The sequence below is a fragment of the Medicago truncatula genome, chromosome 2 (assembly GCF_003473485.1).
Source record: "Medicago truncatula cultivar Jemalong A17 chromosome 2, MtrunA17r5.0-ANR, whole genome shotgun sequence".
NCBI classification, from domain to species: Eukaryota; Viridiplantae; Streptophyta; class Magnoliopsida; order Fabales; family Fabaceae; genus Medicago; species Medicago truncatula.
Window position 1 is genome coordinate 37,563,638 of NC_053043.1, and position 22,031 is coordinate 37,585,668.

Here is a 22,031-nt window from a genome sequence, read left to right on the forward strand (position 1 = left end):
CTTTAAGAATATAGTACAGATCAATAACAAAGATGTTGATTCAGATACACATATATGGTGATTTGTGGATGAAAGGAGGTAAGGGTTCAGAATGATCATAAAAGATGAATTTTTAAAAATTTACATGAAGATGACAATTTTGGTATTATTGTAAAATTTTAAATAAATTTGGGTCTAACTTGTTTTTTTTTTGTGTGACTAGCACCAATCAAATACTTCTTCAAATATCAATTCTCTTATTTTAATTATGCCAACAACATAATTCCGTTTCATTGCTAAAAAAAACGGTAGCGTATTGAGGATAGAAGGGACACGTGCGAGGGTGGTTCGGCGCACGTGTTGAAAGTGATGCATGAAGCGATGATGTTGGTGGTGAACGGTGGTGAATTTGTGAGTGTGTCTCCTTCATCGTTGTTTCCTTTCCACTTTCACGTGACCACACGCTTTTGCATGCTTCTTGTGGGTCCCACTTTCTCTCTCCTTTATGTTTCACTCTCTCTCTCCATCCAACTAGCCATGCGAACGTGTGCGGGTCGCCAGTCTTCTCTACATTAGTTATGTTTGTTTCTGCATTGCTTATGGAAACAAGATCAATCCTTAATTACTCCTCAATGAAATTGTAATTGGTTGTTGTATTGCATGTATGCAGTTGTTTATTTTATGTAGGTTTTAATTAACTCGAATATAGCTTAGAAAAACATAAGACTTCAACTATTTGTTATCATAATTATATATTTTGTAATCATTTTAGTGGAAGATATATGTTTTAATTTTATACTCTGGTATTTTTAAAGAAGGTTAAAATTGGAATAAATAGTTATAATTCATTTCATTTCGTCAATAATTCAATTAATGGGACGGTAAATTTATTCCGCTCCATTATAAAATATTCAAACAATAGAATTTACTATCTATTTCATTCCAATCCGTTTCGCTCCATTCCGTTATGTTCCATCAATTCAAGCAGAGCCTTTGATTAGATTAGATACAATGTTGTTTCATGATCCATATTAATCTTGATAAAATGTTCGACGTAACCTATGTTTGTTATCATAGTGGATGCATAGAATCACAATGTGTCCACCCTAATTTTCAAAAGAGAAATTATATTTGAACAACTACAACTTTTGTGACAACTTTCTCTCATATTTATATTATGTTTTTACTTTCTCTCTCTATTGCTTTGGATTTTGTATCAATACTCATATTTCTTTGTATATTTAGGTTGTTCCCCAAGTTGTCAATAAATGTGGTTGTTCAAATAATCCTCCTCTTTTCAAAAACCCACATTTAAATTGAACTGTAATGGTGTAATGAATGCTTCTCAAAATAAAGTTGGTTGTGGGGTGTTGCTCGCAACGTAGAAGAGTATGTCATTGTATATTTGACAGGGCCGTTTCTAGAGTTTTACAGGTCTTAGACTTAATATGAGAAAAGGGTCCCTTACATAATACATAACAAACTTTTTTAGTTCATTGTTGTTATTTTATTAGGTCTTCATTTCGTTTTTTTTTCTCGCTTTTCACTACCAAATAAATGTATTTTTAGGCAACATATGAAAATAAATCAAATACTTTATAAACACCAAAACAAAATAAAATATCATAGAAGTAGAGAACAATAGCACTTGCGAAGTAGACTGAAATTTTACCACCAAAGAATAATAACACAAAAAAAGTTGACATTACTAAATTCGTCTCATGGTCCTAAATGCGTCTCACATGGGTTTCATGATCCAAAAATTTGTTAGCACCCGAGAACAATAGGGACACATGATCCTAAATGCGTCTTACATCGGTTTCATGATCACGAATGTGTTTCGCATGATTGTGCATTATCAAATTCAATTTTGCAATCTTTTTAATCAATTCAAAAAAGTTGACATTACTATAATGATATAATTTAATTTTTTGGAACCTTTGAAAAACAAGATTAAAATTAATATCACCAATATTTTTAATATTAGTGAGGCACATTATTAGGAACAAATGGCCCAAAAAAATATCACCAATTTCTTCAATAATAATTTTTTTGCACATTATTAAGAACAACCAAATGTTTTTATAGGAAGGGAGCATGTAGAAATCTTTGTGATATATGGGGGTATATCAACAAATCACGTCAAAAGGGCAAAAAATATTAACAGGTTTCAGCCCAACCTTTCATCATGTCAATGTTTGGGGCCTTTCAGTATACTTTGTTATATACACCTTCCAAAAACCAAATATTTCTATATGCATCCCCACAATAAAAAATTTGGGCTCCTATGGACATGGGCCCTAGGCCGTCGCACCCCTGACCTATGCCTAGTTCCGGCCCTGATATTTGATCAACTTGAGGGAGAGCTCCATATGAAAAGCATAATTTTGTCTTAAAAATAAATTATGCTATTGTTTATGGTATGGAGATGTTGGTTGAGATAGGGTTCTCTAAAATTGTGGCGGAAACTGATTATTCATTTGAAAGATATGAATTTATAATATTTTCAAAATATCAACTTATACTATTGATATTCAGGATATACAAAAATGGAAACACTTGATAACTTTAATGTAAAAAAAGTTGCTTTTTGATGTTTCAATATATTAAATACATAAATCCTAAGAAGAAACTTCTACGTCAATCTTCTTATCAAGTGTGCCCTTAAAGTACTTGTTAGCATTTCTAAATATGAAAAAACACTGGTGCAAAACTTGAAAACTGCACACCCTCACATGACACCTTCCTGGATCCGACCATATGCACACAAGTGTTGTATAAACTACTTGCATTTTCCCTTCATAAAGCTCGTGATAACTACTTGCTCACTTCAAGAACAAAGTCTAACAAGGTGTTCTAATTACGCATGCCCAATTGTCAAGGCTTTGTTTGGGAATTTGGAGGGGAAGGGAGGAGAGGATTTTGAGGGGTTGGAAATATATAGAAAAATGGACAAAAAAATTCACATTTTTTGAAAGAATAGTTTTTTAGAGAATGATAAACTAATAGTTATGATTAATATACTTTTAATTTTAAGAATATTATGACAACATAGATTGGATTTGAAAAATTCATATAAACCCTCCATAACCCCCCAATACAATTTTTGAGTTCCCCTAAATGAGGGGAATTTTTTATTATGAGTAAAAAATTAACCTCAAAAGCCCTCTTCTCCAATCGTCTTCTATTTCTTCCACTTGCTCCTTCCTTTTTTCCAAAACCCTCCCCTCCCCTCCACTCCAAACTCCCAAACAAAGCCTAAGTAAAAGGCTGGAGACTAACTATTGATCTACTAACAATGATACCCACTAATGTTAAGAAGAGTGATTCCACGTAAAAATCATTTAGGTTTACTTTTATTAGGAATTCTCAATTTCACATTTTGCTAAATACTGAGTATAAAAGAAATTTCAATTTTTTTGAAATCTCGATATCCGATCAATGTAATTTCACTTTTTAGATTCATTAATGATGTATATGATCTCTAATATAGACCAAATGATCCCTTTGATATAAGAATCTACTAATTGCCACTTTTTCCGCGGGACTTCCATTAACCGATACAGACAAAGTTTCTAAAAAAACACACACCCTAATCCACATCTTCACTTCCATTAAGCATGTAAGCTAAAGAGTTCCAACTTACAGAATCATACGTCTTTTTAAAATTTACTTTTAAAATGAAGCACTCTCATTTTTTGTTCCTTTTGCTAAACTAGCAACGTTATTTATGACCACCACACCATCCACCATAAACCTCTCTTTGATAAAAGCCGACTCTTTACAATTAGAAAAACCTATAACCTTCACAAGTGCCAAAAATCCCAAAAGAGTGATATGACGAAACTCATCTAAGTGATGTGAGTTCAAAACCTTTGGGATCAATGTAATAATGTAACTGGTCAAACATCACATTTACCTCTCCATTTGATAACCCCCCCCCCCCCCCCCCCCCCCCCCCCCCATCCCCATCCAAACCTAGACTCCTATTACCATCTGATAAGACCTTCACTCCACTAATCTCCTCTCCCCCGTAACAGTTTTACAAGGTTCGAACATTTCTACCCGATAACCATTGTGTTTCCTTCACTTGATTCTTGAAAAAATTAACTACTTCCACACATCCTCCGACTTCTCCGCCCAACCATCTCCCCGTGTAAAAATTCTATTAGACCTCTTCCTACTTTTCACACAAAGCATGAAAAAAGGATTTTATATGCATTTCCCACTTTGACCTATTGTGATTGTGATCAACAAACTTATCCTTTAAGATAACTTCATTTTGGTCAGAAAGGAGGTTTGGAGACTCAACAATTCAATACATTTTAGGGTTAATAGGGCTTTATCCCTTATAATATAGTGCACTTTTGGTTTTCCCCTCTGTAAATTTTTTTTCCCAGATTCCGTCCTCGTAAAATGAAAATTCTTTAGGATTGCCCCCCATACCCTGTGACTCAGTAGAATCTTTGATGTGTCACTGACGTGACATTTTTTTATTTTTCAATTTTTTTTGGATGCCACGTGTAAAATACATTTTCCATGTCATTTATAATAAAAAAATAAAATTTAAAAAATCAGGAAAAAAAGTCAAATTTTTTAAAAAAATTCAGATTTTTTTAAAAAATTAAGTTCCAGATTTTTTTTTTAAATCAGAAAAAACATTCATATTTTTTAAATTTAATTTTCAAAATAAAAAAAATTTAATTTTAGGGTTAATAGAGCTTTACCCCCTTGTAATATAGAGCACTTTTGGTTTTCCTCCCTGTTTTTTTTTTTAGATTCCGTCCTTGTAAAATAAAATTTTTCATGTTTGCCCCCTGAGCCTTGTGACTCAGCAGAATCTATGATGTGACATTTTTTTTTCTCTATTTTTCAATTTTTTTTTTATGCCACTTGTAAAAAATAATTTACATGTCATTTATAATTAATTTTTTTTTTTAAAAAACGAAAAATCTTTTTTTTAATTATTTTTTAAAAAGCTAAAATTATTTTAAAAATTTGAAAAATCGAAAAAAAATAAAAAATGAAGTTCCAGATTTTTTTTTAAATCCTTCCTAATTTCAGAATTTTTTTTTTTTGAAATCAAAAAAGAATTCGTAAAAATTCAGGAATAAATTTTTTGAATTCTTTTCTAAATTCTAACTTAATATATTTCCCATCAATGACAGGAAAATCCATATGGTATTACCATTTCCATTCTCGAACTTAATATATTTCCAAATTTTTCAAAAAATTATGTAAAATCTTCAAAAAAAAAAATCGAATTAAATTTCCATTATTGTTTCAACTGCAATAACTATATTTTTTAAATTTTAATTGTTATTTATATGAGAAAAGGTAATTTATTTATTACCATATTTATATGAGAAAAAGTAATTAGGTTGATTAATATGATTAGTCAATACATGAATATAAATTGGTCTGTTGCCTATAATTATATAATTTTTTGGTAAATTTTTTTGGTAATTTTTTAAATTTTAATTATTATTTATATGAGAAAAAGTAATTTATATGAGAAAAAATTTATTTATTACTATATTTATATGAGAAAAAAGTAATTTATAAAAAGTAATTTGGTTGACTAATATTAATTTACTACTTTTTTTTAAAAAAAATAAATAAATTGTGTTCACCAATATATTTAGCCAATGCATGAATCTAAATTGGCCCCTTGCTTATAAAAACGTATAATCCTACATTTATTCCCAAACACCATTGAGTTAAAAGATGGCAAGAGCAACTATACTACTTTCACTCTTTTCCACCACCATGTTGGTCATGATCGTCCTACTCTTGGGTAAGTTCAATTTTTAATGTTCCTTTTTAATCAATATTGATGATTAAGAATACACCTTGTTGATTAGTGAGACATACTAACTGTATTATTTTTTATAATGGCTAAATTTAATTAAAATCACAACTCCGGCTAGATTAGTGAGACATTATATAACATATTAGTGAGACATTCTAACTATGAATTTATAAACTTTGATGAATAGATTCACAGAAAGTGATTGGTCAAGATGGTGCTCGATGTCCGGCTGGAGTGACTTGGCCGCCACCTCAATGCCCGCCCGATACAATGTATGGGGCGGATTTGAAAATATGCGACGACAACTATGTTGGACCCTGTGTTCCAGGCATGCATGATGCTTGTTGCGATTGTCTTTGCAAACACGCCGGCCATGAAAAAGGAGGCTTTTGCAAACATCTTAGATATAAAAAACCAGACCCAAATAATTTTTGTCACTGTTATTGCTAGATCTTTATTTTGTATCAAATAATAACTAGTTTTTTTTTTTTTTTTGAAACAATCAATAACAACTAGCTAGTATCCATAAAAAAACACTAGCTAGTAATTTCTACAAGGGCCACAATTATCTATGTCTACAATGCTTTTTCTATATAATATCATAATATATTTAAAGTCTCGATGTTAGCAATATAATTACTTTACAATGGACTTGTCAACAAAAAATATTTTTTTTTTTTTGAAGGAAGGAAGGAAACAAAAATTATTTTACAGTGGATTCTATGCTAAAGAAATATTATCAATCAGATCAATATTATCTAAATATTTTTATACTCACAATGCATCTAACTAAATCCATACTATAAATAAATAAAATCTTTATGGAAAATTATTAGGGTTGTAAGGTAACAATATTTGATTTATTGTAGTGTGGATTTGAAGAGATGAATATATATATTATTATATAATGGAAATATAAGAGAATATAATTTTTTTTATTAAAATGGAGAAAATTTAATTAATTATGTAGTATCTCCAAATTTCAATTTGTGATTTCTTAAACAAAATTGACAATGTCATGGCAGTAATATTCGAATATTGAAATATGTGAAAAATAAATTAAATGATAAAATAAAGAGACATCTAATTAAAGTGCATCATCTTTATAAGTGGTGCATAGTGCACCATACTCCAGTATTAAAAATAAATAGTTAATTATGACTTGATTTATCGACTATTATAACTAGCGGAAAGACGGGAATTACCGTACCCGTCTATCTGCTCTTTTTACTACGATAACATGTGTATATTTTATTATGTTTATTTGTATAATTTTGATTATAATTTTTTTAATATTAATGAAAACTATTCGTACATCAGTTTATCTATAAATTATTGTCAAAACAAATAACAAAATTATTTATCAACTCGACATATTTTGGTTTGTTTGTATATAAAATAAAAATAAAATAACAATCATTTATTGTGTATTCTAATAATAATTAGTAAAATGATAACATAAATGTATAAATGACTTTGTTATGTAAAGGAAAGATCATATGTTTGCAATAAAAGAATATCATTAAAGACTATGTTTTTTTTTTTGGAAAGTCTCAATCTTCTCCTTGTATTTCTTTGATGGGAACTTTTGTTGAATTTTGAGAAACTCCTCTCGATAAAGCTACATATAATTGACCATGGTCGTGGAAGATAGATTCCAACATTGGAAATAGTCTGCTCTTCTGACTTATTTATGGTAATAGCAAAACTTAGTCTAACATAAAGCTCTTATCTACTTAGCACAACATGAAGTCCTGAACTCGTATTGGTTTTTAATTTAATTATGGGCAAGAATGCTCGTTTTTCAGTGTTGTTTCATGATAGGATTTTCACATCCAACATATTCATAAACAATCTACAACATAATAATCACATCTTATTACAGAAGTCTTATTTAGGGTCTATGTTTTGCAACAATATTAAAATTCATGCATTCTTCAGTTAAAATAAATAAATCATATGAGTTTTTAATTTTTTTTAATTGAAGAATGCATTTTTTTTTATCAATGCATGAATGTGAGATTTTTTAGGCGAAAGTCAAATATTTTGGTTTATTCATCATCAAATTGTAGTACAACATATATGAAAAAAAATCAGGAAAGAATCCATATATAAAATTGAAGAAATGGAAAAATATCAATGACCCAAATAGTATGGACCAAATATTATATATATATATATATATATATATATATATATATATATTGTGAAATAAACTAAATAAAATAAATATTAATGATTCCATAATAATTTCAAAATAAAATAATATTTTGTTTTTTGGGATTTTATGATTACAGTGATCTAGAGAACATGAATCAGTTAAAAGAGAAACAAAAATTTGTTTTGGCAACTTGATTTCATAATCAATGATCCAAGAATAAATATTTTATCTCACATATGATAAGAGTCACTATTTTACTATGTAATTGCTCCTATGAAAATATTTTATCTCAGTGTATCGATGATAATTTTCCTTTTCTTATTGTTTATATTTATAGTGACATATATTTGATATAGTTTGTTACACTTTTTGTTAAAGATGAAGGAAAAAAACTTGACATATACTCATATATGTTTGTTACACAATATATACTTTCTTTAATATTTGAATTCACTCTCATCCATTATCTTTTTTAAATGATAAGGAAAAAATCGGACATTCAATTTGTTACATTTTGTTTTAATATTTGAATTTACACTTATTTATTTGTTATATATGTTATTTGTATTGAAAATTGAAGGTAATTTTGCATGGAGAAAAAATAAGCCCAAAAGAGTCAAGAAAGACTATTTTCTTTATATATAGTATAGATTTAAACTTTCATCTCTTGCTTCAACCAATGTATACTTCCTAAAGTTTTTGATCCCTCATAGTACTATGACAATATTAATATTTATTTATTTTATAAAAAGAAGTTCGTAAATATTCATTCTTATAATATATACATGGTGAATTTTGATAAGTGTCTCTTATTGGGTTCCCTTGCACTTTATGACTTATGTTATGTCACTCACTAATAATTCATCAATTCTTTTTTACTAATCTCCTTTGTTTTTAATAAAAGTTAGAGAGTGGAAAACTATTATTATTTAAATGATACTAATTGTTGTTGAGGTGATGTTTCAAGATATAAATTTCCTTTGTTTTTAATAAAAAATAGGGAATGGAAAACTATTATTATTTAAAATGATACTAATTGTTGTTGAGGTGATGTTTCAAGATATAACAATGTACATTGGAAGACTGATGAATGTTTAGTAGCTCATCGGTCGTTCAAAATCTTGAGTCGGAACTAGATCATGTCAAAAAGTTTAGAAATAGGTTTTGATGTCTTTTGTATATTGTAAAAAATCACTTTAAGACGTAAATTTTCCCTTCCAAAGTCTATTAAAGACGTTTCAAGTTTATTTTCATGATTTGTTTCCTCCTTGAGAAAATAGTTCTTTTATAATTTTGTAAGTTAAATTTTTGTGTTATATGTTTAGTATTGGAGAAGGTTGATGTAATATCAAACTATGAGTTTAGTTTAAAAGTGAGATCTAGCATATGAAGTCAATACCTAGGTGTTCCTTTCAATTGACACTAGAATGAAGTTACATATCTCCCAACTATTCCTTAAGTGGGTGCATATGTATGACTACAAAATCAGCAAATATAGTCGATGAGATTTGTTATGGGAAAGGTGAATCCCTTTTCATCATGAGTGATATTTGACCTTAAAGATAATAATAAAAAAATGGCAAAATTACACTTTTAGTCCCTTAATTTATAACAGTTTGGTCCTTTATCTTTTTTTCATTTCAATTTGGTCCTTTTTGTCCATTTTCATATAAATTTTTAAGCTTAAAATTCATGATTTTATTTACTTATGGTCTTTCAATCTTCAAATCTATGATCCTCGTCTATGTTTGCATAAGAATATTTGATTTGAAGCTTAAAAATTCATATGAAAATGGACAAAAAGGACCAAATTGAAATGAAAAAAAAGATAAATGACCAAACTGTTACCTGAAATTAAGTTAAGGGACTAAAAAGTGTAATTTTGCCTAAAAAAATCAATGGTTGTAATATTTTGGCTTAAATGCTCTTTTAGTCCCTTAACTATTTAATTGGTATCGCTTTGGTCCCTTAACTAAAAAAAGATTGTTTGAGGATTTTAAGTTTTTTTTTAGTCTCGTTTTGGTCCCTTCTGTTAGGTTTCTGTTAGTTTTAATAAAAAACGTTAAGTGTGGACACGTGTCACCTTGTCATTGGCTCTGAGATTTTTTTTTTATTTTTATATAAAAAAAATTTATATATTTTTTCATAAAAAAAAATTAATTTTTTTTAATATATATATTTTTTACAAAAAAAAAATATATATTTTAAAAAAAATAATAATTTTTTTTGTAAAAAAAAAAAAAAAACTCAGAGCCAATGATAAGGTGACACGTGTCCAGGGGTTAACTTTTTTTTAAAACCCTAACGAAAACCTAACAGAAGGACCAAAACGAGACAAAAAAAAAACTTAAAATCTTCAAACAATCTTTTTTTTAGTTAAGGGACCAAAACGATACCAATTAAATAGTTAAGGGACCAAAAATAAATTTAAGCCTAATATTTTACTTGTTACCCTTTTGCAACTTTTTTCTTTTACACTTGAAACAAAAATTGGGACCCCACAATGTATAGAATAATTATTAATGAGTAAGCTGTTTTTTTATTTTATTGATTGGGCCATTTTTTATGGGCTTGTGAGTATATGGAAATAAACTCATAAAACCTGAACTAACACTATCAAAACACCCACATACAAATATGAACCTCACATATAACCAAAACATTTCATAATATTGAGTTGAATAAGATTTTCGTCCTTAAAATACATTTAAGCATAAACTATTGTTAAAAAAGTATACAACATATGTGAATTTATTAATATTATTAGGTTTAAATATGTAAAAGGTCCCCGTAAGTTGACGCGCTTTTGGTTTTAGTCCCTATATCTTTTTTTTTTTTTTGTGAAACAACCCTTGTATCTTGTTAACTTTTTGAAATTGGCCCCTAACGTCAACTTCTGTTAAAAAAAAGTTTTGTTGGCTAATAGAGGCGCATGTGTCACTTGTTGAGTTGGCAAAACATGCTTATGTGGCATGAGAGATAATAAGTGACTAGATTTGAGGGACCAAAACCAAAAATGCAAAATTGTAGAGGGATGAAATTGAAAAAACATAAACATCAAAATTTTAAATTTAAAAGCTAGACCTTCTTCATCCCTCTATTTTTTCTTCTTCATCTCCAACTCCAATTTCTTCATCTGCAATCTCAGCCTCATCAAAGCAAACCATGCCTTCTTCCTTCAAATTCATACGTTACCATTTATTTATCATCATGTTACTTGTCTTTGCTGCAACACAAATTTTTTCATCATCAACACATGATTCCCCATTCAACAGTTTTCTAGACATTACCAAGAGTCCTAAGGTTTATGATTGGATGATCAATATTAGAAGGAAGATTCATAAGAATCCATAATTGGGTTATCCATAATTGAAAAGATGCATGCGTGTGGTCATGATGCTCATGTTACCATGCTACTTGGTGCTGCAAAGATTCTTAAACAACATGAAAAAGAGATACAAGTGAGATCTTTAATTTGTCTTTGCTTCTTTATTTTTGTTTCCTTTATGTCCTATTAATGTTCTATTATGCTTAATTAAGTAGCTGGGGCTTGAGTGGTTAATGAGAGGCAATTAAAGTAAAAAGATAGCATAAGCCCTAATGGACATGTCATAAACTTTCTATAAGCTCTCCCAACCTAGATAGCCTCACAAATGCTTATGGGAGTAGATAAGTTCAAATAAGTCGATTCAAACTAACTCTTATTCTACAATGTACATTATTCATGCCTACTATTTCTCTCTGTATTGTCTGATTATTGTAGTCTTCATCCTCTCATGGTTCTCAACACTATAGAATCTATATTGCCAGCTTCCAATGTGATTATTAGCTTACAACAACTTGTTTCTTGTGAGGCTGATCCTTTAGACACCCATGTGAATTGTAGATGAAAGGTTGGGCATTTCCAATATCTCGTTTTAGGGTTGTAATATAAATTGGAGATGAACATCCTCATTATTTTGTTGCAACCACATATAGGCAACTCAATTGATGATGATTGAGAAATGGAATGAGAAGACATTGTTTGAAGGGAGTGGGTTTTTCCTTTTAGGGCGCAAGGTATGAAGGATTCGGCAAGGAAGATATGAAGAAGAAAGAAAGAACAGAAAGATGAAGAAGGTGGAAATATTGATTTTTAAATTTCAAAATTCGATGATTACGTGTTTTAATTTCATCCCTATGTAAATATTCGTTTTTGGTTTTAGTCCTTGTAATCACAACACTTATCATCTCTCATGCCACATAAACGTGTTTTGCCAACTCATCAAGTGACATGTGTGCCTCCGTTAGCCAGCACAACTTTTTTTAACGGAAGTTGACGTTAGGGACCAATTCCAAAAAGTTAAGAAGATACAAGGGAGGTGTAATTCAGATTTTAGTTTAACAATTTATTTTTGATAAGGAGGTGTACATAGTAGGATTTTTTAACAAGGGAGGTGTAATTCAGATTTTAGTTTAAAATTGCATTCAATTATGTTTGTACAAACCAACAAAACAAAAATAACTTGTTTGACTGTCATGTGTTAGTGAAAAGTTACCTTTCCGATGGTAAATCCCACCAATATAGTCTACAAATTAATTAAAGAAACATCAGCTCATTTGATTATATCAGGAGCTATAATTATGTAACATGTCACTTAAATTTTATACTCATGGCCATACCTTATACTCTTTAACAAAGACCAATATTAGATCAATACTCAAATAGTTAATTAAGAAAATTATAGACATCTTGTTGTAGGAAAAGACTTACTTTGTTCCACACTTTAACTAACCAATGTTTAGCTTGTATACCGGAAGTGTATGCCTTGAATTAATGTGTACAAGGAAAGTTTACATATGAATACAAGTTTGTAGCAATTAAAAGAATAAGAATACCCAAAGTGTAAGTCAGAGTTTGATTTCTATTACAAAGTACCAACCTCCAATGCAGTCTCTACAGACACAGGTCAAGGTTTAAGGACTAAAGTGTACTCTAGTTTTAAAAAAATGTGTCATCTTAAGGTTATTCAAACATTCTTCACTCAAAGCTCATTGCAATTTTCCGGGGTCATCGGCAAAAGCATAGGCTTCAAACAAAATATTACCACTCACATCAGAATTGCAGAAGGCAGATTCAGACAAATTCATTCTTGAGTTGAGCATCATCGCAAAACTTATGCATGCGTAGCAAGAAAAGCAATCCACAAAAAGGTTTGCAAAGACTGCTTATATACTTTGACACAGTTTCCACCTCGTATTGAGTGTCTTAGTTTCCCGAGGATATGCGAGAAAAAGTTGAAATGGAAGCAGTCTCAGGTGATTGACTCAGTTTCACAAACTCATTCAGCAAATGATTGACTGATTTGTTCAATTCATCAGACACTACCAGCTGAGGATCCATCCAGTGTAAAGCATATGGAATAATAACCTTCATAACATCGTTCAAATCCAATTTATCACAACCCGACACATTTTCATTCACGAACTTGCACGATTCTCGCAACATGCATTTACTGCATACCTGTAGCAAAATGAAATTTTAAATACCAAATAGGAAAACAGATGCATGCACGTATACATATAAGTTGGAAAATAAAGTGAAATTCTTTTCGTGTGCCATGTCTTACTGTATTTTCTGGAACCTCTAAACATTTCCGCAGTCTTTTCGCAGGGAAGACACCATTCCTACCGATGAAGGGGCAACCAAATACTGCCACTTGCTTCAATGCACTTCCTGATAGCCATCTGAAAATCTTAATTCATGTTAGAAATAAAAAAAGAAAAAGAAAAATGGGGATGATTATACAAGATAACACAAGATAAAAAGTTACTTTAGAACCGCTATTCATACAAAACATAAACTACTCACTGTAAGTACACGTTTAAGCAAGATCATGCATATGTATACAAACACTACTTTGCTTATTACTAGGTGGTAACTATCATAAGGTAAAAGGTGAAATTCAAGTTGTTTGCAGGATTATTCTCTCTATTTCCAAAATACTACCCACCATATGATGCTGTGGTAAATATGAATTAGACTTCGATATGTAAATAACTTGTGCTTTTAAAATATATATCCCATATTCTATGATACCAACCAGTAACAACTATGATAATAAATAACATAACTTTGGATGATTTTTTATCTGAGATGCAGGAATAGAGTTTTATATTGATTTATTGATAATAAGTAACATAACGTTTTTATACTCAGTTTAATCAAGTATTTATTGAATAAGCACTTTGGACATAAGATTTATATATAACATTTTTCTACAATCTCAGAATTTATGGAATAACTCTTAAGTAAACTCTGTATACTTGTTTTCATAAGCTACTTATGAAAGAAGATAAAAACAACTTATAATCATGACAAAAGTTACTCTTATGAAACAACAGGATTGTGAAACACTTTCTACTGATTTGATGGAGACTAGCTCACTCTATATTTTGTGAGACTAATAGAATGGCTTAAATTTATATTCTCACCAAGTGTGTACTTGGATTGACTTATTTGAGATTATCTACTAACATAAGTTTTGTAAAACTGTTTGGGAAAACTTTTGAAAACAGCATATGACGTTTTTCATAAGATTGTTTAAGCTTACTTTCATAAGTTCTCCAAGATAAGTTATGAAAACAACTTCTATCATATCATACTCATATAAAAAAACAATTTAACTTTATTTTATCATTTATTATAGATATAGCTTATGTAAGCTTATATGTAAGCGCTTATCATGATAAACGCTTGTGCTATAAGCTGTTTATCCATACAGGGCCTAAATCAAACATATAAATGCAACTGTCTAACAGAACTCAAAAGGCCAAATATACAAAAAACTCATCATCATAACTTACTCAGCGATTTGAGGATTATCAGTGGCAAATTTCATCGCAGCAAACTTAGCATAGCCCAATGCATATTGTTTGTTAAACCAAACAAGTTGAAATCTTGTACTAAACTTAGAAAATTTAGCATCTTTAAAATACCCATTTTGGTATAAATGCTTCAAAAACATGACCATATCAACTGAAAGCTCCTTAGCAACAAATGGTTCCTTCTTGTTCTGCTTCTTCTCTACCACATTTTGCGTACTTATTACACTATGATCAGGAGCAGGTTCATCAGTAAACAAAGAGTATAAACTCATCCTCTTAGGTTTCTTCTTCGTATCGATGTTGCCTTCGCCATCTTGTTGGGTTTGGGAATTTGGGGGTTGGATTGTTTGGGGTAAAGATGTGATGGGTCTGAGTGGGAAAGAGGAGTTGAAGGAATTTAGGGTTTTGGAATTGAAATGGTGTCGTGTGAGAAGGTTTTTGAGAAAAGCAGCCATCAAAATGTTTAGTAAATGGAAGAAGGTTTATGAGGTTTGAGTGACAAATGTTTAGTAAACAAATGAAGTCTATTGATTGCATTGATAAGTTTCAGTGACATGATTGCATATTATAGGAGAACTGGAAACTTGAGGCACGTAGTGCGTGTTTGGTATGGTGGTGGCGAGAATTGATTTTGATAAAATTGAGTTTGAGAGAATTGATTTTGGTTAAAAGTGAATTTGAGGTGAATTGATTATGTTTGGACACTCGTTTAAAAGTGATTCTTATGAGTTTATATTGTTTGGATAATTTGAATCAAAATTGATTTTGAATGTGTAATAACCTAGTTACCCTTGTAATTGAATTTTTTTTAAAGCACCCTTTTAAATTTTAATTGTCATAACTGGATTATTATTGTTTCAAAAATTCAATTTTAAAATAATTATAAGAGTTATAATTAATATATTTTTTTATCATTTTAGGTAAAATTTAAAATTAATTTTAAAATATTACTAAAATGGGTTGTAATTATTATTATTATTATTATAACTAATAAATTCCCTAAGAAAACTCATAAATAAGTTTCAACTCTTTTGTTTTAAAATTGACATTTTTATGAAAAAGTAAATAAAAAGGATTGGGTCTTTATCCATTAGCCTACTATCCATCGTCTTCTCAAACCAAATAAAAGTATCAAACTCCATAAAAGCACTGAGTAAGAAAAACGAGAGGTTCAAGAATGTTGAGAAACTAAATAATATTCATTGGTCTGAAATGGAGAAAAAAAAATCTGTATAAATCATCACTGTAATGAAACGAAAATCTTCTATGTCCTTACAATTGAGAAACAGAGAAATTGAGAAATTAAACAATATCAATGTGGCTTTTGATGTTGAAAGCAACACGGTAAGAAAACAAGTCATGGGTAATTAAGGAATTTCCAATTTATCACCATAAATTAAATTCCAAACTGGCGTTGAGTTGCCGCAAAAGGTTCATTTTCTAGCTTTTTAGAAACGGGCGTTGGGGAACCACGTTTGCAGTTATCCAAACATCTAAGAAATGTTGAAACCACGTTTCGGCGTTTAAACCGCCGTTTGAGATGGGAAAACGCTATGCTAAACAAGTACGTAACCTGTTAGGAAGTTAAACCAACCCAAATTTGTACATGTTTTTAAATGGTAGATTGGCATGGCAAAATTTTTTACAACCGCCATAGGCAGTTATGAAGAGATGCCGACATGGCGGCGTTATAGGCACCGCGGTGTGTATCAGTTTAGTTTAGTTAATTATTTATTAGTATGAGCAAAAAGTTTAGCTTTTTGATAAGTTTTGAATATTTCTCATCATCATGTTTCTCAAGATAATCATATCTTGCTGTCTCGTTGAGTTACATAAATTCAGAATAAATCCTACTAGGATGTGTGAGCCATTATAGTAAAATACAAATTGAAACATGAAAACATCACAAATAGTCAGCAAGAGAAAGATTTTGTTAAATTAATATTTCACACTGCAGCTGATTGGTCTGTTGATGTACCACCTTTTCTATATAATTTGAATTATATCCTTTTCAGCAGTTAAATAGTTAAATGAGATACACTAAGTCCCGTGAGCATAACTCAGTTGGTAGGACAATGCATTATTATATGCAGGGGTTCGAACCCCGGAAACCCCACTTATTCACCTTATAAGATGAATTCTAGCCACTAGACTACCTTACCAAAAAAAATAAAAATGAGATACACTAAAATTTCTTCAAAACTATAACCTGTGAAGAAACCATCACCCATCAAGCCAGCCTGTAAAGATGACCAGAGTCCATTTCTTACAGCCCTTCATCCAAAGGAAAATTTGCCACGCACATATGAATTTCAAAAGGTATATCTTCCAGACAAATTCATTCTTTTTTAGTTGATCATCATCATTGGAAAACTTAGGCTTGTGAAGCAAGAAAAGCAATATCCCAAAATGATTTGCAAACAATAGCTTGGTGAAATTATTTATGGCCAGAAATCAATATCATACGATAACTGTGTCAGTTTCCTGAGGATACGCGAGAAAATGTTAAAACAAAACAAGTTATTGTTACTAGAAGCAGTCTCACTCAGGTGATTTGACTTAGTTTCACAAACTCATTCAGTAAATGATCGACTGATTTTTTGACTTCATCAGACACTACCAGCTGAGGATGCACCAAGTGTAAAGCATATGAAATAACAACCTTCACAGCTATCTCCAAATCCAATTTATTTGTATCACATTTCCAGACATTCTGATTCACAAATTTGCATGATTCTCGCAGCATGCATTTACTGCAAACCTGGAGGAAAATGAAATCGTAAAAACATAGATGCATGTATAAATAAGTTAGAAAATACAGTGAAGGTACTAGTGCACGGTATGCCTTACAGTATTTTCTGGAACCTCAAAAAATTTCCGCAGTCTTTTCGCAGGGAAGACATCATTCCTGCTGATAGAGGGGCAACCAAACACCAACATTTGTTTCAATGCACTTCCTGATAGCCATCTGCGAATCCAAGTTCATGTTATAAGCAATACATCCAACGGTATGGGAAATGAACTCACAGTCCTCGAATAAGATCCTCAAAACAAAACAAGATCATAATCTTATATGCTCATTTATTATCTTGAACTGGCAATATTTATATCTCGCAACAACTCTCATGCTAAATGATTCGGTTCCTGGGCAATATTAGTTTTGGTCCCAGCTTGGAAGAAAAGAGAAGAAAGTTCAGATTTCTTTTCAAGCAGAAGTGTTTTTAACATCAATTATTTACAATATAAAGCAAGAGGGAACTCATTCCTTTTGAGAATTACAAGATCAAAAGTGATTTTAGCACACCACCACTAATCAAACAAAACATAAATTACTCCACTGTACATACTTTTAAGCAAGATCATGCATGCAAACACAACTTTGGTTATTACTAAGTGCTAACTATCAAAAGTTAAAAGGTAAATTTAATGTTGTTTGCCGGATTCTCTTCTCTTTTTCAAAATATTACCTACTTCATGATATTATGAAAAATGTGAAATAGACTTCAATATGTAAATAACTTGTGCTTTTGAGCAAAATAACCGATATTTATGATACTAACTAGTAACAGCTATCATAATAAACATAATTTTTTATTATTTGGTATCTAAGAGTTAGAAGCAAGAATAGAGTTTTTATCAAATTTAGCTAGAGATCCGGTCCGTCTAGACTCCCGTACCCCTAACCTTCCAAAACAAATGTGAAAGTTAAAAAAACTAGTAATCTTAAAATTCTAGCAAGTGCAGTTACACTATTGGTGTTCCTAGTTTCACATGAGCTGAAATTTAGGAAAAAGGTCATGACACAATAACACTAACACATTGGCTGGAAGAGTAAAACGCCAATGACAATTATGTTAGGCACTTAATTGTCAACAACCATATCGTATAATTTAAGGAAACTGATATTGAAAGATAATAACAAAATTTTCCAAATTGGTCGCCTAAATAACAAGCACACCGGGGCAAGCAAATCGAGCTCGACTAGCAAACATACTTGATACATGAAGCAAACAAATAGACAAAAATATGAGAAACAAATAGATAAATGCGGGGTTGGATAAAGGCACCCCTCAAGTTAATAGTGATCTAACAGAAGACTCAATTATATGGAAAACACCAATACATCATATATGAATCTAACAACATATCACAGGATTATGAAGATATTTCAGTAGACCAGCACTCAAAATTTTCAGGAATAGAAAACATCCTATGAACCCTTGCCAAATACTATCTCATCACAACCTTGTGAACTTGGAATAATAATATCCTAAATATTATTTGAGCTGACTACTGTAGCATGGTAGATTCACCCCAAAGTTCATAGTGTCCATTAAGGGGGCATTTGTATACTCAATTTAATCAAGTATTTATCAAATAATCACTTATACATAAAATTTATATATATAATGTTTCTACAATCTCAAAATTTAAAGGAACAAACTCCAAGTAAGCTTTCATAAGCTACTTATGAAAGAAGATTAAAACAACTTATGATCATGAATTAAGCTATTCTTATAAAACAACGAGATTGAGTCTAGTAGAATGAGCTAGTCTCCAACAACGTGCCAAACCACAATTCAAGTCCTCTCTGGGAGAAGAGTTCACATTTGGTGCCTGACCGCTCAAACAGGAGTGCCTCCTACAGGTTTTGACACATATAAAATCTTACAAGCTCTTTCAAACCATATAAATGTGCATAGACCCAAATAACTTTTTTTCAAATGCCCTTAGTCACTAAGAACAATAGGGTGACCGGTTTCATATTTTTAAAATTTTCAAAATGTTCCGGTACACCTTAAGACCCAAATTTCTTGAGAATACAACACCCTAACTCCTCAATGCAACGAGCTGCCTTTTACAAACTAGAAAGAAGAACACCGTGAAGGCTCACACAACAACCCAAAGTGGGCAATACCTCAGAACGCAGCATGGCATACTTGAGGATGAAATGGAACACAAAACAAGAAATTGGCTTTTCTCTTTCACAATGCCATCAAATTTATCACTAGTTCACATTTTCTTAAAAATCATATTCTCACTGAATAAAACATATAAATGCAACAATCTAACATAATAGTAATTCAATCTACCCAAAAGAAACATAATTCAAAAGAGAAAATATACAAAAAAACTAATCATAATCACAACTTACTTAGCTATTTCAAGATTATCATTGGCAAATTTCTTTGCAGCAAACTTAACATAACCCAAAGCATAAGGAGTCTCAAACCAACCAATGTTAAATCTTCCATAAACATAACCAAATTTAGCATCTTCAAAATACCCATTTTGATACAAATGATACAAAAACATCACCGTTTCAACTGAAAGCTCCTCAACAACAAATCGTTCTCTCATCTTCTGCTTCTTCTCTACCACCTTTTTCTCACTGATTACACCATCAGGAAGTGGTTGATTTGTAAAAGCAGAATATAAACTCCTCTTTTCAATTTCAACTTTCTTTGGAATAACCCCTTTTGATTTTTTCTGCTTAGAGTTTTTAACTTGTTCTGTTAATTGATTTAGTTTCTTCTTCAGCTCGACATCGCCGACACCGGATTCTTCTTCTTCTTCGTCGATTGTTGTGGTTTTACCTGACATTAGTTCGGAGAAGAGAGTGCTGAGAGGCTTTTTGGTTTGTTGGGGTGAGGATGAAATGGGTCTGAGTGTGAAATTGAATATGGGGGAATTTAGGGTTTTGGAATTGAAACGGTGTCGTGTGAGAAGGTTTTTGAGAGAAGCAGCCATGTAAATGGAAGAGATGAGTGATCAGTGCAGCGCCGAAAACACACTTCAGAATATAAGACGCACTTTGGAAACAACCAGGAGAATTGCTGATTACACATGTTAGTTTGGCTGAGAAACACGTGTAAAATACCAAAATATCCCTCGGCAGTTAACTGTCGAGAAAAAATAAATCCGACTGCAGTTAACTATCGAGAAAAACCTCGGCAATTAATTGCCGAAATTCAATTAAATTCATCGGCAATTGAGTGCCGTGGAATCACTTCGTGTTCCTGTATTCACCCAAACAATTTTTCCATCAAAATTTCTTTTCCCAATCAATTTGTGTTCATGAACAATTTTTTATCTTCATCCAAATTTCCTTTTCCCAATCACTTTGTGTTCATGAACAATCAAACAATTTTTTATCGTCATCCAAATTTCCTTTTCCCATCAAATTTAATATTTTTTCTTTGTGGTTAGTTCCCAAATTCTAAAACAAAAAAAGCAATTAAAATTTGTTATGTGGATTAAACTACCATTGCAAAAACTTGGGTAAATTAGGACCAGAATAATTGAAGAAGAAGAGAAGAATTGGAATCTAAGGGTCTCAACAGTGTATGAGGCTTTTTCACACATGGACTCTTTCACCAACCTTCCATGAACTCTCGCATGAGGCTTGTAGATATGAAAATGCATGTGGTTTCAATATTTTTTTTTTCTTCTAATTTTGTATGAGCATGCATCGACAAACAAAAAGAAAATGATGAAATGGAAAAAAGAAACAGATGAAAGATTTCCTCAATTACATAGATGTTCCTGCAGTTGGTTTTCTTCGGTAGTTAACTGCAGCCGGATTTATTTTTCCTCGATAATTAACTGCCGAGGGGTATTTTAGTATTTTACATGTGTTTCTCAGCCAAACAACATGTGTAATCAGCAATTCTCAACAACTAGGTATGGGCAATAATAATTTGGGGTAAAATGTGTTTTATTTCAAAACAATTAGTGCGACAAATCATAAATTTACAAATAAAGGTACATATTGTTGATATAGAATCCAAAACAATAAAGTAAAAACATAATGTAAACATAATAAAAAATAAAAAATAAAAAGAGTTTTTCTATTCACATCCTATATATTTTTTGTTACACCCAGTTTTTCTAAAAAGTTTTTGATAATACCAAAATTATCCTTTTATATAAATTTTGATTAAAATTCCACTCTCTTTCACCCACCAACAATCAAACAATCCTGATGTTTAATTAATCTCTATAGAAGATTAAAGAGTGAATCAAAACATCTTTCATTCATACTCGATCGCATATAAATAAGTGAATTTTTCTTCTTTTTAAACAACGCTGGTTTCAATTTTCTTCTTCTTGTTCAACTGCACTGTACGACAGTTTCAGTTTTACATTGTTGAGGTTAACTTAAATTCAGTTTAAGTAGGTTCATGTAAACTTAGTTTCGATAATCTAATG

At 30.8% G+C, this 22,031-nt stretch overlaps 2 protein-coding genes across 2 annotated transcripts; both read right to left on the bottom strand.

The window, feature by feature from the left end:
- Nucleotides 1–12,732: 12,732 nt before the first annotated feature.
- LOC11409278 (uncharacterized) lies at nt 12,733–15,434 on the bottom strand. The gene is made up of 3 exons (XM_003596231.4): nt 14,799–15,434; nt 13,562–13,679; nt 12,733–13,455 (listed from the first exon to the last, which is right to left on the bottom strand). Exons 1-3 carry the CDS (start codon nt 15,272–15,274, stop codon nt 13,201–13,203), a joined length of 849 nt encoding a protein of 282 aa, XP_003596279.1. The 5' UTR covers nt 15,275–15,434; the 3' UTR covers nt 12,733–13,200.
- A 1,798-nt stretch (nt 15,435–17,232) lies between these two features.
- LOC11406206 (uncharacterized) lies at nt 17,233–20,660 on the bottom strand. Its single transcript, XM_003596233.4, has 3 exons — nt 19,975–20,660; nt 17,670–17,787; nt 17,233–17,580 (listed from the first exon to the last, which is right to left on the bottom strand). The coding sequence occupies exons 1-3, from the start codon at nt 20,568–20,570 to the stop codon at nt 17,365–17,367; spliced, it is 930 nt and encodes a 309-aa protein (XP_003596281.1). The 5' UTR covers nt 20,571–20,660; the 3' UTR covers nt 17,233–17,364.
- Nucleotides 20,661–22,031: the final 1,371 nt, after the last annotated feature.